The sequence below is a fragment of the Lotus japonicus genome, chromosome 2, assembly GCF_012489685.1.
Source record: "Lotus japonicus ecotype B-129 chromosome 2, LjGifu_v1.2".
Lineage (NCBI taxonomy): Eukaryota > Viridiplantae > Streptophyta > Magnoliopsida > Fabales > Fabaceae > Lotus > Lotus japonicus.
In genome coordinates, this window is record NC_080042.1 from 93,529,574 (window position 1) to 93,544,898 (window position 15,325).

At 32.2% G+C, this 15,325-nt stretch overlaps 3 protein-coding genes across 6 annotated transcripts; 2 read left to right on the forward strand and 1 right to left on the reverse strand.

Annotated features, from left to right (window-relative positions):
• The first annotated feature begins 4,765 nt into the window (after positions 1–4,765).
• LOC130737312 (uncharacterized) lies at positions 4,766–5,425 on the forward strand. The gene is made up of 3 exons (XM_057589063.1): positions 4,766–4,828; positions 4,998–5,265; positions 5,343–5,425. The coding sequence occupies exons 1-3, from the start codon at positions 4,766–4,768 to the stop codon at positions 5,423–5,425; spliced, it is 414 nt and encodes a 137-aa protein (XP_057445046.1).
• Positions 5,426–6,972: 1,547 nt separating this feature from the next.
• LOC130741222 (putative glucose-6-phosphate 1-epimerase) lies at positions 6,973–9,488 on the forward strand. Of its 2 annotated transcripts, none has more exons than XM_057594056.1 (7): positions 6,973–7,550; positions 7,647–7,703; positions 7,789–7,949; positions 8,293–8,427; positions 8,526–8,628; positions 8,866–8,965; positions 9,082–9,488. In XM_057594056.1, the coding sequence occupies exons 1-7, from the start codon at positions 7,353–7,355 to the stop codon at positions 9,249–9,251; spliced, it is 924 nt and encodes a 307-aa protein (XP_057450039.1). In that variant the 5' UTR covers positions 6,973–7,352; the 3' UTR covers positions 9,252–9,488. The 2 variants fall into 2 exon arrangements, with proteins under 2 accessions (XP_057450039.1, XP_057450040.1); XM_057594057.1 differs by having other exon boundaries at positions 6,974–7,544.
• A 1,746-nt stretch (positions 9,489–11,234) lies between these two features.
• On the reverse strand, positions 11,235–14,788 carry LOC130741223 (uncharacterized). 3 transcript variants are annotated; one of them, XM_057594058.1, is made up of 12 exons: positions 14,643–14,788; positions 14,329–14,496; positions 13,892–14,233; positions 13,524–13,772; positions 13,240–13,336; positions 13,016–13,137; positions 12,838–12,922; positions 12,597–12,726; positions 12,334–12,488; positions 12,110–12,227; positions 11,795–11,986; positions 11,235–11,668 (listed from the first exon to the last, which is right to left on the reverse strand). In XM_057594058.1, the coding sequence occupies exons 5-12, from the start codon at positions 13,275–13,277 to the stop codon at positions 11,531–11,533; spliced, it is 978 nt and encodes a 325-aa protein (XP_057450041.1). In that variant the 5' UTR covers positions 13,278–13,336; positions 13,524–13,772; positions 13,892–14,233; positions 14,329–14,496; positions 14,643–14,788; the 3' UTR covers positions 11,235–11,530. The 3 variants fall into 3 exon arrangements, with proteins under 3 accessions (XP_057450041.1, XP_057450043.1, XP_057450042.1); XM_057594060.1 differs by having other exon boundaries at positions 12,838–12,910; positions 13,892–14,496; XM_057594059.1 differs by lacking the exons at positions 13,892–14,233; positions 14,329–14,496 and having other exon boundaries at positions 14,643–14,778.
• Between the last annotated feature and the right edge of the window lie 537 nt (positions 14,789–15,325).

A 15,325-nucleotide genomic window follows, 5' to 3' on the forward strand; every position in this document is an offset into this window, starting at 1 on the left:
TGGCCAACCTTGCGATAAGGCTATTGATTTTATTATCAACCGTGATTATTATAAATTTAAGAAAATATATTAAATTTCAAAGTCATACTATATTTTAATTACATTAATATATTAACTCTAATAATACATCATTTTTATCCAAAATGGCCGGTATGCACTTAAGTTTCAGGCTTATTAATAGGTTTTGCCACGTGCAATCGTATCATATTGATAAGTTTGTTTCTGATTTCTTATTTTCCTTCCTCATTTTTTCCAAATTATGATCACGTTCATGCACGTTGACCAAACAAGGTGAACTTACTACTTCGAATGATAGGGTAAGAGTATTTTGCTTTAGAGTATGTTTGAATTGATGGTTGGTAGTGGGATGGTGTGAGATGTTTGTATGTGTTATTATTTGAGTATGTTAAATGAGGATGAAATGGAATGAATGTGATAGAATCCATTCCATCTCATTTCATGGCATACAATCAATTTTAAAACTCTCAAAATTGGATGGAATGTAGAAACTCATTACTAGTAAAACTATATATTCCTATCCTTACTTACCCATATATATAGTACGTATCATATGAGAATGAAGCTTTTACGTGAGAGTGAGAGGAGTTATTATATGTCATTAGATCTAATCATGAACAGTCAAGATTAAAACATAAAGTTATATGACTTTTTTAAAAAATATTTTTAATTGATCATGTGACAATCACATGATGATTCAAATCTTCTAATCTTGATCGTTCATGATTAGATCTAATGGCTCATAATAACTTCTCTCAATCTCACATAAAAACTTTATTCTTATATGATACATCATATATATATATATATAGGGGAATGCTAACTTACTCCCACTTGATTTTATGAAGGAGTAAGTTAGCAACCAACACCTTTTCCTTTGGAAAAAAAACCCAACCCTTTTTCTTTCAAGTCAGTTTTAATTTGAGGGTATTTATGTAATTTTCGTTTTTAATTCTCAAAAATCAAATTTCTCTCTCCTCCCACTTCCCTAACCCTTCTGCTTCTCTCTTTTCAACAGAGTGAAATGATTTCACTCTTTCTCACTTCCTCCATTATCACTCATTTTTTCATTTCCCACCATTATCATAATATCATATGACAAAAAAATTTGTAAGTGTTGATACCAAAATTTTATATATATCATGTGCCAGAACCTTATAATTTCTAGTCGAAATATGGTGCTGGTTTTGGTGTCGAAATTATATGTTGATGGAGCATTGTTCATGGTATTGGTTATCAATTCAACTATTTTTTAATGTGTCCAAGTTGTCTAATTGATTGGTGAAGTTCTCGACTAAAGACAAGGAAAAAGATGGCAACTATCAAAGAAAGTGGAACGTGGTAATCATGGAGGTGGAAATGGTGCAAGGAATTACCAGAAGTATAGCTACGGGAAGTTGATAGAAGTTATTTTATTTATAATTATGCCAAGTGTATGGCTCTAATGTAGGGAGTTATTTTCTAAGATTTAATCTCTACCGTAGGATCTAGTGACAGTTTCATTTCTTGCTCTATAAATAGCACATTTCATTGTAAAAATATTCAGACTCACACAATTACTCAAAACTCTCCATGGATGCCTCCAAGTCTCATGTGATATATGGCTACAAAGAGACTATGAGTGTGCTGTGATTATCACCTTTAATTTTCAATGCAATTTCATTTCCTTTGCCATTTTGATTTCCTTTTACTTTCTGTTATCCTTTTTTTCTTTCAATCTTTACCTATCTATTCTTTTTTCCCTTTTGTTCATACCGTTCTTCACAAAAAACCCGACCTTGACATTTAAAACGTCTTCACTAAAGAACCCAGAGAGGACTCCGAATCCGGTCCTTAAATTGCTTTTAGATTCTGTTTGTTTACCAAAAATCGGTGTAAACAGTAAGAAAAAACAATGGAATCATATACCTTAAGTTCCTTTTCAACTGTGTTCCATTTTGTTCCCAAACAAAACAACACCAAACAATTGACATGCTTACAAAAAAAAACCAATCAATTCACAATACAAATTAAGAACACCTCTTGGCTTCACTGGTCATTGCGCGTCCTAAAATACTCCCAAATGATAAAACACTGATTTCTAGAGAGAGTCCAAAACTAGCACACGACACAAATAAAAAAAATTCAGAGAAAAAGAGAAAAAGAGGGGCAAAGCAACTGAACAACGAGAGGAGGCAGCGAGAAAGGTGGGAAGTGGGAGGAGAGAGAAAACGGTTTTGTTTGAATTAAAAAAATTAGAAACAAAAATTACACAATTACCCCAAAATTAAAATTAGCTCGAAAGAAAAAGAGTTGGGTTTTTTGTCCAAAGAAAAAAGGTGTTGGTTGCTAACTTACTCCTTCATAAAATCAAGTGGGAGTAAGTTAGCATTCCCCATATATATATATATATATATATATATATATTCAATATTAGTGTTTTAAAAGTAAGGGTAATATAGGAATAAAAAAGTCATTATTCATTCGGCTAAGTCTATTATCCAACCATTAGAGTGGTAAATTGTTCCACTCCATCATAAAATATTTAAACAATGAAAATAGATTTTTATTTCATTCCATTTTGCTCCATTGTATTTCATTTCATTCGCTTTAATTATGTTCCATCAATATAAATAGAATTTTTGGGTATGTTTATATTTATTGAGAGCACTTTTAACGACGGGTGATGTATTGTTTGATAAAAAAAGGGTTGGGTCAAAATCCCATCCCATACATTTAGTTACTTTTCAATGAATTTTGTGTTGTTGCAAATGAGATGAGATCAAGATCTTCTATTTTTAAATGATGTTTCATTCTCTGTCTCGCCACAATTAAATTATGTTAGGTCAATTAAAAATCACTCATTAATAGGTTATAAATGTTGCGTCAATGTATTTTTAATAGACATGTCGTTATTTTATTGGTTGGACAGAGAATGAAACATCATTTGGAGACAGAGGATCCAAATCATACTCTATAGGATGTTTAAATCAATTAATCAGGAATAATTTTGGCATAATGGAGATATGATTATATCGTGCCTATTTGGAAAATCGTGTCATATATATTTATAGTAGGATGTAGCGGTTAGTCACCACATGGTGATAATAACGAGTAATGATATATACACACCTTATTTTTTGAAACACTTCATTTCCACATCTTTTTATTTCTATCTCTCTCCTCTTATCATTTATCACATCTAATATTTTCTCTCTCTTATTTTTTCTTTTATTCCTATCTCTCTCTTCATTTCACCTCTCTCCACCTCAAAGAGAGGTGTAAAGATAACATCTATATACTTTAGAAAAGAGGAAGGTTGTGAGCCCCACCTCCTTGGTTTGGCACTCCAAGAATGACTCTCGCCCACCCCGCCTCTTTGCATGACAAGTGTCACCTTCTAATTGTTTTGGACCAAAATAGTAGAAGCCCATTTTAATTTCAGTTTTTTTATAGAGGCCCATTATTCAAAGTCATTTGAATGATGATTTTGTTTTTATTGTTTTATAACCCCCTAATTAATTGTTAACATAAAAGTTGTATACATATGTCATTATATCATTGATTATCATTTTTCAAAAAAAAATTGAATTTTTGATAGGCATGAAAAAGGTAATTTAGTAAGGTGAAAACATTCTCAAATTCAAAGTTTAGGCTGCAGAAACTTTTTTGTTTGAATCTGAATCTTCAAATTATTTTTAAAACGGATATTCACAGTCTTGAATTTGAGATTCAGCACCTGCACTGAATGAAGAATTAATGGTGTTAATTATGTAAAGGAAAAGAAGTCAAGAATTAAAAGGGTGTAAATTCTACTGAGCAAGACACGTGTTAATTTGTTTCAAGCATTCACATCATGTTAATGCTGCTTTACAAGTCATACCTTAAAAACTTAATTTTGAGAACCATATTAATGACCCGTTCTTGAAAGAAATACGCACTGTTTTTTTTTTGTGCGAAAATAAAGAAATTAATTCTTGAAAGAAATTAATATGATTTGCAATAAAAGTCAAACCTTAAATACTGTAATAACACCATGTTAATCTTAATTTCTATTTTCCTTTAATTACTCATCAGAATGAGTAATTCACGTGGAACGCATGGTATTTGGTCCATAATAATTAATTTCAATAGTGAAAATTGACCTGAAAAAAAAAATTTACCTCCTTGCAATCAGATTTGTATTACCGTCCAACCTTTTTTTTTTCTTTCCTTTTTTAACATTCATTGACCATTAACCCTAATTCTCAAATTCCTATATAAATCATCTCATGCTATTCTTTAACTTCATCATCCCTTCCCACCAACTATTAGCTTTGTAATGTACTCCCTCCGTTTTTTATCTTTTGAAGTTTTAGCCTTTGGCTCTTAGATTAAGGAGAAGTAATTGTATACAAAGATTTTTCTCTTAGACAAAAATGACCCTAAATAAAACCTCATGAATTTAGGTTACAGTTTCAACACTATAAATATAGCACAGTTATCTGTATAATATTGATAGTATAGTCCACAGATGATACTTGATAGGCATACTAATTTAATGATATGGCATTGATAGTTGTACATGAGAGCATAGGTAATTGTATACTGATTTAATTCAGTTTTGAAAAATTAAAAATCACAAATTTTAGTGTGGTTTCCAATAAGGGTATATGTGAAAAAAAAAATATTAATTGAACTTTGAATTCCTAAAACTTCAAAAGATTTGAGTTAAATCACAAGTGCTAAAACTTCAAAAGATAACAAACGGAGGGAGTACTTTGTTCTAATGGCTATCGACGATCTCGCCACCATCGATGCCTCAAAGGAGAACTGGTCTGTTGTTGCAAAGGTGAACCGGTTGTGGCTTAGTCCGAGCTTATATGGCTCCAAGCTTCCATTTTCCATGGACATGATTCTTATGGATGACAGGGTAAATCACGTTTTCACATAATAACCATGTATTACGTTCTTTTTTTTAAACTATAAATCTCAAATTTCCTCATTTTATTGAATTTTAGGGTTGTAAGATTCATGCTACGGTTAGGAAGACTCTTATATACCGATTCCAATCTTTGCTGAGTGAAGGACGTGTATATCAGATTTTGTCTTTTGGTGTTGGTGAAAGCGGTCGTGATTTCCGTCCAACCTCGCACCCATTCAAGATCAACTTTGATATTCATCCATTTGTGCGCTTGGTTCCTAACAAGGCCATCAACTTAAGCCCTTACAAATTTGTGTTAATATCTGATATAATGTTTAAGGACCTGTATACGTCTTTTCTTATAGGTATATACTATTTTTTAGTCTTTTGATTTTTAAATTACTGTTCTGGGTTTTGGATTAATGTTTCTATGATTTTGCAGATGTGATTGAAATTCTCACTGGTGCAAGTGCTGAAACTGAGTTTGAGAAAGATGGAACAAAGCAGAAAAGAACATTAAGTTGAACTTGACCAAGATGGGTACACACAATGTTTAATGCTTATTCATATTTTTTCCATCTTTGATTATTATGAGTAAGGTTTTATAATTTCTCAATTTTCTTAGTAGGGTTCGGGTTGAATGCACCTTTTTTGGAAAGTATGTTGCTGAAGTCGTTGGTTATTCTCTTTATTGTTGACAGCATAAAAAAGATAACAAGCAGTTTATTGATAATCTAATTTGAAGGTGTATTGACGTTTCTATAAGTATGTTTAACACTTTCGAATTATACACAGTTTATGTTTGTATTGGCACTGATAATTTTTTTTCCTTTATAGGTTCTATAGCTCAAATATGCTTGATTGACAACAAGCTCGGTTATGAAGTCTTTATCATTAATCATGGACTACAATTTCGAATAAGGGTTCATGTTGTTGTCATTGTTATGTTTATATTATTTCAATTTCAATGTAATGCATTACTTAAAAACTTGGCTTTTATTACTATTCAAGTGTTGATACTGTGAGGTATCTACAACCTCATCAAATTAATATATTTACTGTGGTCCATTCATCTACATGTTTGTAACATATGTTTAGTTCCATATCTTTTATACTTACTGAAAAGAGCATAAACTAAGTTAAAACACATTACTACTGATTCATCTTTACAAAAAATTCAATCGCCGTGCAACGCACGGGTAAAGAACACTAGTTATTGTGATAATAACTATACTTCCTGATCTCAGCATGGAGGGTGGTCATCTGATTACAACAGGTGGCGTCTTTGCATTCTCCTTGTTGAAAAATAGATGGGATTTGTCGGATACATATCTGCAGTTATGAGATGTCCTTTATTCTAAGGTCATCCATGGAAATATCTATGGTAGCTAGATTAGGTCGGGTCGGGTCGAAGATGAGCATATGAGCTCAATCTAATGGATCACAATAAGTAAATTTAAATTCCACCTTAATACACGAAAATTTGAAAATCTCAAGTCAAGCTCTCTTCTCTCACAAAAGCATTCAATTTACAAGGTTTCTCCATAAAACAAAATTTATTAGTGCTATAAATGAAAATACATTAATTTAATATTCTTGAATTTAGAATCCTCTAATATGGTTAAAAATTACTAATCCAATGGAGCTTGATTTCAATTACAGAGCTGAGCTTAAGCTCTGACTAGAATGTTCCACTTGAAGGCAACCCATATTGAAGTCGTTAGTTAATTCCGGTATTGTAGAGTCAATTGTTCCTATTGAAGTCCGCCGTTGAAACGGTAACCTTTTCGTTTACGAAATACTAGTACGAAGAGTATTTGTTAGCCTAATTTGAAACTAGTGAGACCCATCAATCAATAGATTTGGTCTTAGGATCGTGTTTATGACCACCCACTACTTTTCTTCTTAACAACACACAGCGTTTTAAAATCACCAAATAAATACTCACGCTGATTTTAATAGTATTACCGTGACGTTTAACGGCAAATGATAGAAACAAAACAAAACTGTCGTTGTTACTCTTAATTAAAGACCAGATAAGATAACTGAACTATAAAAGCAAAAGCGTTTTGGAACAGGCGGTGCCAAAAATTGATTACTCTTTCTTTCTATCTTCTCTTGTTGTATTACTACTAATCACTTGAATTGGATTGGATTTGGTTCCACTTCCACTTGCACTTGCACTCCATCATCACCCATTATAACCCAAACACCAATTACAATCCATCTTTCTGGATCTGCTAGTTGGTGGAAGTTGGACTATCGGTTTCAAACTTCACAAGAAAGGTCTCTTGGGTTGGGAAGGAACCTTGTGATTTTTTCACCTGCTTCCTTCCGTGACTGCTCAACCTCTTCTCTTCTGTCACGTCCAATTTGGGGTTTTATTGATAAGTCAGTTTCAAACTCCATTTTCTTCAATTTGAATTGATATCTTCCTCCTCAGTGTGGGGTTATGGAGACCGTTCATTCAAGTGCAGAAAGCGATAACAGACCAACGGTTGAAGTCACCAAGGACAAGAATGGAATTGACCAATTCGTTCTTCGCAACCTTCGTGGTTCTTCTGCAACGGTAAGCTTGCACGGAGGCCAGGTTCTTTCATGGAAAACAGAACGCGGTGAGGAGTTACTGTTCAGTAGTAGCAAGGTGAATGTAATGAGCTTCAATTTTGTGACTATTATTTCTGAATTATTATCAATTAGGCAATCTTCAATTGAATTTGTGAATCTTTGTTGACTTTTCAATTAGGCAATATTTAGTCCTCCGAAACCCGTGCGAGGAGGAATTCCAATCTGTTTTCCACAGGTAATTTTAGGTCAATGCTATTGAATAATTGCCGAAACATGTGAATTCATAGTTAACAAATGAGGTTTGTGCAATTGATTTCCAGTTTGGAGCCCGTGGATCGCTAGAGCAGCATGGATTTGCCAGGAACAAGCTATGGGTTATTGATCAAAATCCTCCACCGCTTCCCGGTGATTCCAATGGAAAAGCCTGCATTGACTTGCTGCTCAAACCATCCGAAGACGATATGAAGTTATGGCCACACAGGTGAATTCTTGATTTAATTAGCATTGAATCCTCTATAGTTGACTTGCATCAGAACCAGCATTTTACTTTTCTTTTGAATTTGGGGCTAAGAATAACTAAGATAAATTGGGAGGATACATGCTGTTATTGTCACAATCTCTGTATGTGAATTGTATGAAAAGATAAATGAATTGTCATCAAGAATGTACAAGCCCTAAAAAATCATGTAAACAGTTTGATTCCTCACTTGCCTGGGCTACAAGCAAAAGCAAACCATAGGCCAAAGAAAGTTAATCATCTCTTATCATCTCATTAGTATAGTCATATCTCATGCATCTTGATATTGCTGAATTGTTTTATCCAGCTTCGAGTTTCGGCTAAGGGTCTCTTTGGCAGCAGATGGCCATCTAATCATGATATCCCGCATCAGGAATGTCAATAGCAAGCCTTTTAGTTTTTCCTTTGCGTACCACACGTATTTCTCCATCTCTGATATTAGGTCTGTGTACTATTTAAGTCCCTATCCATCACTTGCCTAATCCCAAGTTGCAAAATTTGAATAAGCTAATTAAGTTAACATGTGCTGGTTATTGACAGTGAAGTGAGAGTAGAAGGATTGGAGACTCTTGACTATCTGGACAACCTGTGCCAGAAGGAACGCTTCACAGAACAAGGAGATGCTTTGACATTTGAATCAGAGGTAAGGCAATTGATGATGTCTTCATTCAAGTCATATGCATACTTTTATCAACTTCAGTTACTCTGCCAAGGTGGTGTGTTTGGTTTTCTGTTTACATCAATGTAAATAAACATCCACATCTACTTCGAGACAAAAAGTGGATCGAAAGTTCATTCACGTTGCAGTTAATTAGTATCTAAAGGCACACTAAGGTTTTATCAGAAAGCTAAAATCTTATCTTTCCCATATTAATTTAAGGTGGATCGGGTCTATCTTGATTCCTGCGACGTGGTAGCTGTCCTAGATCATGAAAGGAAGCGAACATTTATGATAAGAAAGGAAGGACTACCAGATGTTGGTAAGGATCTCAAAATCAAGTACTATCTATTATTGGTAAATTCTGTCTTTAAGTTGCACAACCAACATAACTAAAACTAACCATACCATTCAAAATAATTTTGGTGTTTCATATAGTTGTTTGGAATCCGTGGGAGAAAAAATCCAAGTCCGTGGTGGATTTAGGGGATGAAGAGTACAAGCACATGCTATGTGTTGATGGTGCAGCAGTTGGAAAACCAATCACCTTAAAGCCAGGAGAAGAATGGAGAGGCCGCTTGGAGCTTTCTGTTGTGCCTTCTACTTGATTTCAAAGTGACTTTTATACTAACAGAATAAACCACCATGCAAGCATTGTTTTTGAGTAAGTGGTAGTTGTTTCTGCAAATCTTGTCACCTAAATAAAAGTCTTTAATGAGCATGTAAATATATGAGGGAAGTCCTCATATCTAAGATGGTTGACTGAATTTGAATATTCTTCACATGGTAGGGTATATAACTTAGAGGAATGTTAGCAATGCTCTTTTAACATAAACTTCAACGCACCCATTGGTTTATATTTTTAAAAAAATGTATGGGTCTTTTTACTTTTTAGAAAAAAACAAACTAATTTCATGAAGAAGTGTGTGAGAGAGCGTGTTTAAAAGACTCATGGATATGTTTAAGAGATTGAAATACTCTTTCTCATATCTTGTCCCACCAATAAAATTCTGACTTGTTCAGGAAACTGTGGTTATTCCTTCATTTTATTATGACATGTCAATTAAAAATACATGTGTATCCCAGTTATAACTTTTATAAACTTAAATTTCAGATTTTTAATTGACAAGAAGCAATTCTATTGGTATGACATGCTAGGGGATATTAACTGCAAAGGATCTTAATCCATGTGATCAAAAGCTTTTCCCTTTTACAATATAAACGTGTAAGTAATGTACATGAAAATAGTGCAGTTAACCTTAAAAGGTTTATGATTATGAATATATTATTTTTTCTCCGTTTGGTATACTTTGCACCCAAAAATAGTCAAAATTTAATTTTTAGTCATAAACTGTATTAGTTGAAAGTTAAGCAAATATTAGTTGATTCAATTAAAAGTGTTTGGTAGGTAACATGAGATATTGGTTTGACCCAACACCAAAAAACATATTGGTTTGAACTTTGAACGTTAAATTTAAGAGTTTAATTTATCATACGTACACTGACAGTGTAAGAAATACAGTCATCCATTAGAATGCATGTCATAATTAAATTAAATTTTAAAATAGAGAGACGTGATTAGAGATGCATGTACAAAACTATTTATATTGTCAGTGCATATAAATTAAATCCTAAATTTAAATGATACTTGTTAATATAAATTTTATTCTAATTTTACAAATAATTTTTTAGCTAATTTTAAATTTAATTTTTTTTAGTTTTATAAATTTTTATTTAAACATCAATATTTGATTAAAATTACTAATAAAAATTAACAGAAAAATAAATTAATATTGTACAATAATTAATTTTTTTGGGGATTATATTATAGGAGGTCCAATGGCCCAAGAATCTTTTTCAATAATGGGCTCATGAGAATCTAAACTAACATGGATCTTATTTTGGTGTGTAAACTAACATGGATCTAGAGAAACTTTATTACTGTGGGATATTATTCACTTTTTTTATTCACACAACTGAACGGCTGAACCTTTTGTCATCATGTTAAGAGTATGTTTGTATTAGTATTTTTTTTCTTTAAAAAAAAACTAGGACTATAGCCCGTTTTCCGTGCTATGCACGGACGAGTAAATCTACAATTTATCATATTTATTCATTAATTAGTTAAACTTCATTATATTAACTCACATATTATAAGTAATTGTATCATATAGTAATAACAACACAACTATGGCTTTGTGGAAAAACAATTGACAATATAACTACACAATTACAATGTTATAGTTTTTGTTATAAATAAACAAGTGCTAAGATCATAAGACAAATGATATTTTAACAAAACAAGAACCTAACCAAACTATTATTTTTAGAAAAAGAATTAAATTAAATAAAAGGAAACAAAATACCATGATAGGTTATTTATCAACCTCCCGTTACATATTGGTATTAAGTACACAAATATCATACTGCAATACAACGAAGAATAAAATTTGAAAATCAAAGAGATTTGATAAATGATAACATAGAAACTCTCATGATTAGGTCAGAAAAAGCTCCAAAAAAGAATCAAATCCAACCAATTATGCAGCACAAACATACAAACCACTCACCTCCACATGTGCAGAATGCAATTAATCCCACAACAACGTAATTGATTGGAAGAATTGAAACTAACCACACAGGCAAACCATAGAAAGAAACAAAACAGCCAAAAAACATCCTAATACAATAAACTTACTTGATTACTACATAAAATAAACAGCAAATAAACTCCCCTAATTACATTGGTAGTAACGCTTTTAAAATCTTCAAGGAAACTATCAACTAAGAGGAAGTACAACCATTAAAGAAAAAGTCTCTAACATAACAAAAGGAATGAACTCCATCTAAAACATGAATGCCCCGAGTTTAATTGCGTTTGTGAAATTTAACCTTCAACCTGATTCCAATTATGCTTGACATTACTAATCATCTCATCTTCATCCAATAAGCCAACTTTTTCTACAACACATACAGCTTGCTTATTGTCTTCCTCCAGATAAGTGACCCGTGAATCACTCTTAGACTGAAATTAACCAAATAATACAAACTTCAACAATTAAAACCACATGTTTATAGATATACTTTCACTAATCACAAGGTTAGTCACAATTATAAATAGTTGCTGGTACAAATAAAATAGAACCTGTACCTCCACCAATGTAACACTTGTACGTTTAGCACTAAACTTGTCCATTGTTTCAGAATCAGAACAAATGTGAAGAACATCATAACAGAAGCAGCCATCATATAACCTCCTAACATCATTACGAACTTTGAATAAAACTTCTGCACCAACCAATTTTTCTTCAACTTCAGGTGGAAAATGCGCTGCGAGCGGTTGCTTAATTCAAAGAAAAATATAAATTAGATCATTTAGCAAAAAATCATAACACAAGTAGCATCATGTAGTGCTCAGCTATGATTTACATGATATAGTATAGAACTATAAACAATGACAGATTACCGGTGATGCATAAGCAAATTCTTCACAAGCTTTTTTAATGATGTGTGTAGCTTCTGGATCACTTAGAATAAACACGGAACTTTGAACACCATCAGATACATGAACATTAAGACGATACCTATAGAAGTAAAATATCATTATCTATTGTCATACAAGAAAAAAAATACTGACATAATTTTGATTTTCATGTAAAATCAAGTAACCAGTAAACACAATTATCTTGCCTATGCATCATTTTCACCATTGTTCTACAACAACGACTACAGCTATAACCATGGTTGACAACTTTCAATTCAGAATAGCAACGGCAGGAAGGGTATGCCCAGCCAGCAGCTTTAATCACAGAAACAATGCGAGCTTGAACAATGAATACACCCCTCTATAGAAAACAATAAAAGAGATTTCAAGAAAAGAACATATGATAAAAATGACAAACACACTATATTCATTTGATCTACAACACTCATCCCAACTAAATTTTAGAAACCTGTTCTGTGTGAATAAGCTGCAATAATGTTTTAGCTGGATGCAAGTGAATAAAATCATCTTGCAAGTTAAACTCACTATCACGATACCCAAGATATTCAACCGGCTCTTCAATTTCAAATCCACTAAATCTGCCAACATAAAACAAAACAACAAAATTTATTAAAATAGATGTAGAAAAAACATTAGGATAGGATCTCAACATGCAATAAGAATACTCATATTTATAGAAAATGGTTTACCTCTCATTGAAAACTGACTGGTCTTCCACAACAGGGTTGATATGAAGCTTAGTCACATTAGGAATACTTTGAACTATAAGTTCCCCTTCAACAAAAGTTTAATCAAGTTAGGAATAATATGTTTAACAAATAATGTCAACAACGAAAGTAATTACTTAATCAAATAATAGCTTACTACCATCCTCATATTTAAGTGTAACAAACTGTAGCCCAACAACAAATTTTGCAGTCCAATTTGAGCAGAGGTATTGAACAAACATAGAAACAATATCTCCAGCTAAGATACAAAGCATCTTCCCCCTATAAGTGCATTTGAACAAATTAAGTAATCATTTACACAAGCATACGATTACTGAGGACAAAGGAATTTAGAGGTGCAACATAGGCAAGTGAATAAACTACCCATTGTCAACAAGTTCCACATTTATCATTTTAAGCATAGTGTTATTCTTTATAAGTAGCTTCTCCTTTGATGCAGAAGAAACCAGCCCAGGAATATCTAGTTCACATCAAAGACAAATATAGTATATCATAAACAATACAAAAGTAAGAAACAATAATAATTTCTAGAAGTTAGATAGTATAGAAATAGGAAAAAAAATTATAGGATAGCTTTCTTTTATGCAAATAAAAACAAACAACTACTACTGAAATTCTGAATAACATGGACTAAGAGAAGTTAAAACCTATCAGGTAGGTGAATGTGTCAAAGTCTCTTCGAATATGCCCAATATCAAGGAAAAAGGAATACTTGATTCCACAGATGGGAAAATCATAGTACGAGAGTGCAGGAGCAGCTTGTAACGATGATTTGTGACACGATTAACACCATGATTGCAAGTGACCTGGAAAATTGAAAACTTATACACACCACCAGGAACAATGTTCTTAGTGATTGGGTCTTCCTTGCATACATATGCTTCAATCTTGACAGCCTGCATATAAGAAGAAACAAAGATAAAAACATCTGAACAGGTAATAAAAAATAAATCAATAATAACAACTATGCAGAAATAACTTGAGAATGAGATATGTTTCAATGAGATGAATACACCTCACGATCAATCAAAATCATCTTCAAGGATGAATGACTCGATTCCAGCATCTCTTCAGGAGTCTTCCACAAACATATTACACGAACTTTAATTGTCCATATATGTGGCCACAGTGAAAGTTGGTTTAACGTGTGGAAAGGAATCACAGCAGGGTCCATGGCTCATAAACTTAATTCAAGTGTAAATGGACACCAAGAAGTTCAAGAAAGAAACAGAAAGTTCACTACTGTGGTAGTATACTTAATAATACTTGCTATGGATATTTATATAGACAACACAGACAGCTCGTGTAGCCTTTTAGATAGTATGAAATAAAAAATGATATCTTCATATAGATTTGCCTGTGAATGAACATAACAGAGAACATGAGACAAATTTCTTATCAAATAAATTAAAAAATGAACAATGAACAATATAAAATGTGGTGTGACTTAACTTGAAATGCCAACTGGAAAAGCTTAAAGCCACAAATAAATAACTGACAAATTGAGAATGATGATTTTGATCTGTATCTGACTAAAAGAGTATAAGCTAGGTTGTAATTTAACATTTGGATGGGATATAACATAATGAATCACTTGATGTGGACAAACAAACCAAACACCTGCAGATAGTACACAATAATGAGAAATCTTGTTTGAAGTAACCATTCCAATTCCACAGAGAGAAATCATGAATTCAAATCCTGATTTGAGATGACACAAAATAAGGAGAGTAACCAGAAGTGGATAAATCAAAAAAAATTCTAACCTTGCTCTGGAACTCGGAATCGATGACAGATAGCAGCTACTCACAGAGACAAAACTAAGAGAAAAGAGATCTACTTAACGAAATAAATATTTAAGTGTTTTCTATTGTATAAATCAATAAAAACAGAAGAGGTAACCTCAAGTGTGGATTATAATAATATATTTGATAATCTAAAATACATCAAGTTTTATAGTGAGATTAAACCCCTTTAGTTAGCCTACTTTTTAGAAAAAAAATATATTTGAGCATTGTAATTTGGTTTGTGATAAAGATAATTAATTTGTTAAAATCAATTTCATCGTCAACTTTTAAATTTCAAAACTCTTTGATTTTTTTAAACCAATTCCAATACTCACAGAAACATAATTTATAAAAAAAATAGCATTTTAGAAACTGAATAACTAATTTTCTACCACACCTACCATTCAAACAGAAAGAAGAGTTTTCAATTTTCAAATACAAACACTTAGAACAAAATAATTACATTTAGGAGATTAAGTGTTTATATATCTAATACAATTAAATTTGATGGACTAAGATTAACAAAATGGCGTGTTATACAAGCAGACTAATAAATTATGACTAAAATGTACGTGTGTGCATTTAAAAAAAAACATAAGATGTACATGTGTGGTTATATCTAATATTTGTCTTGTTTTCAAATGTCATTTTGTGCTTAGCAT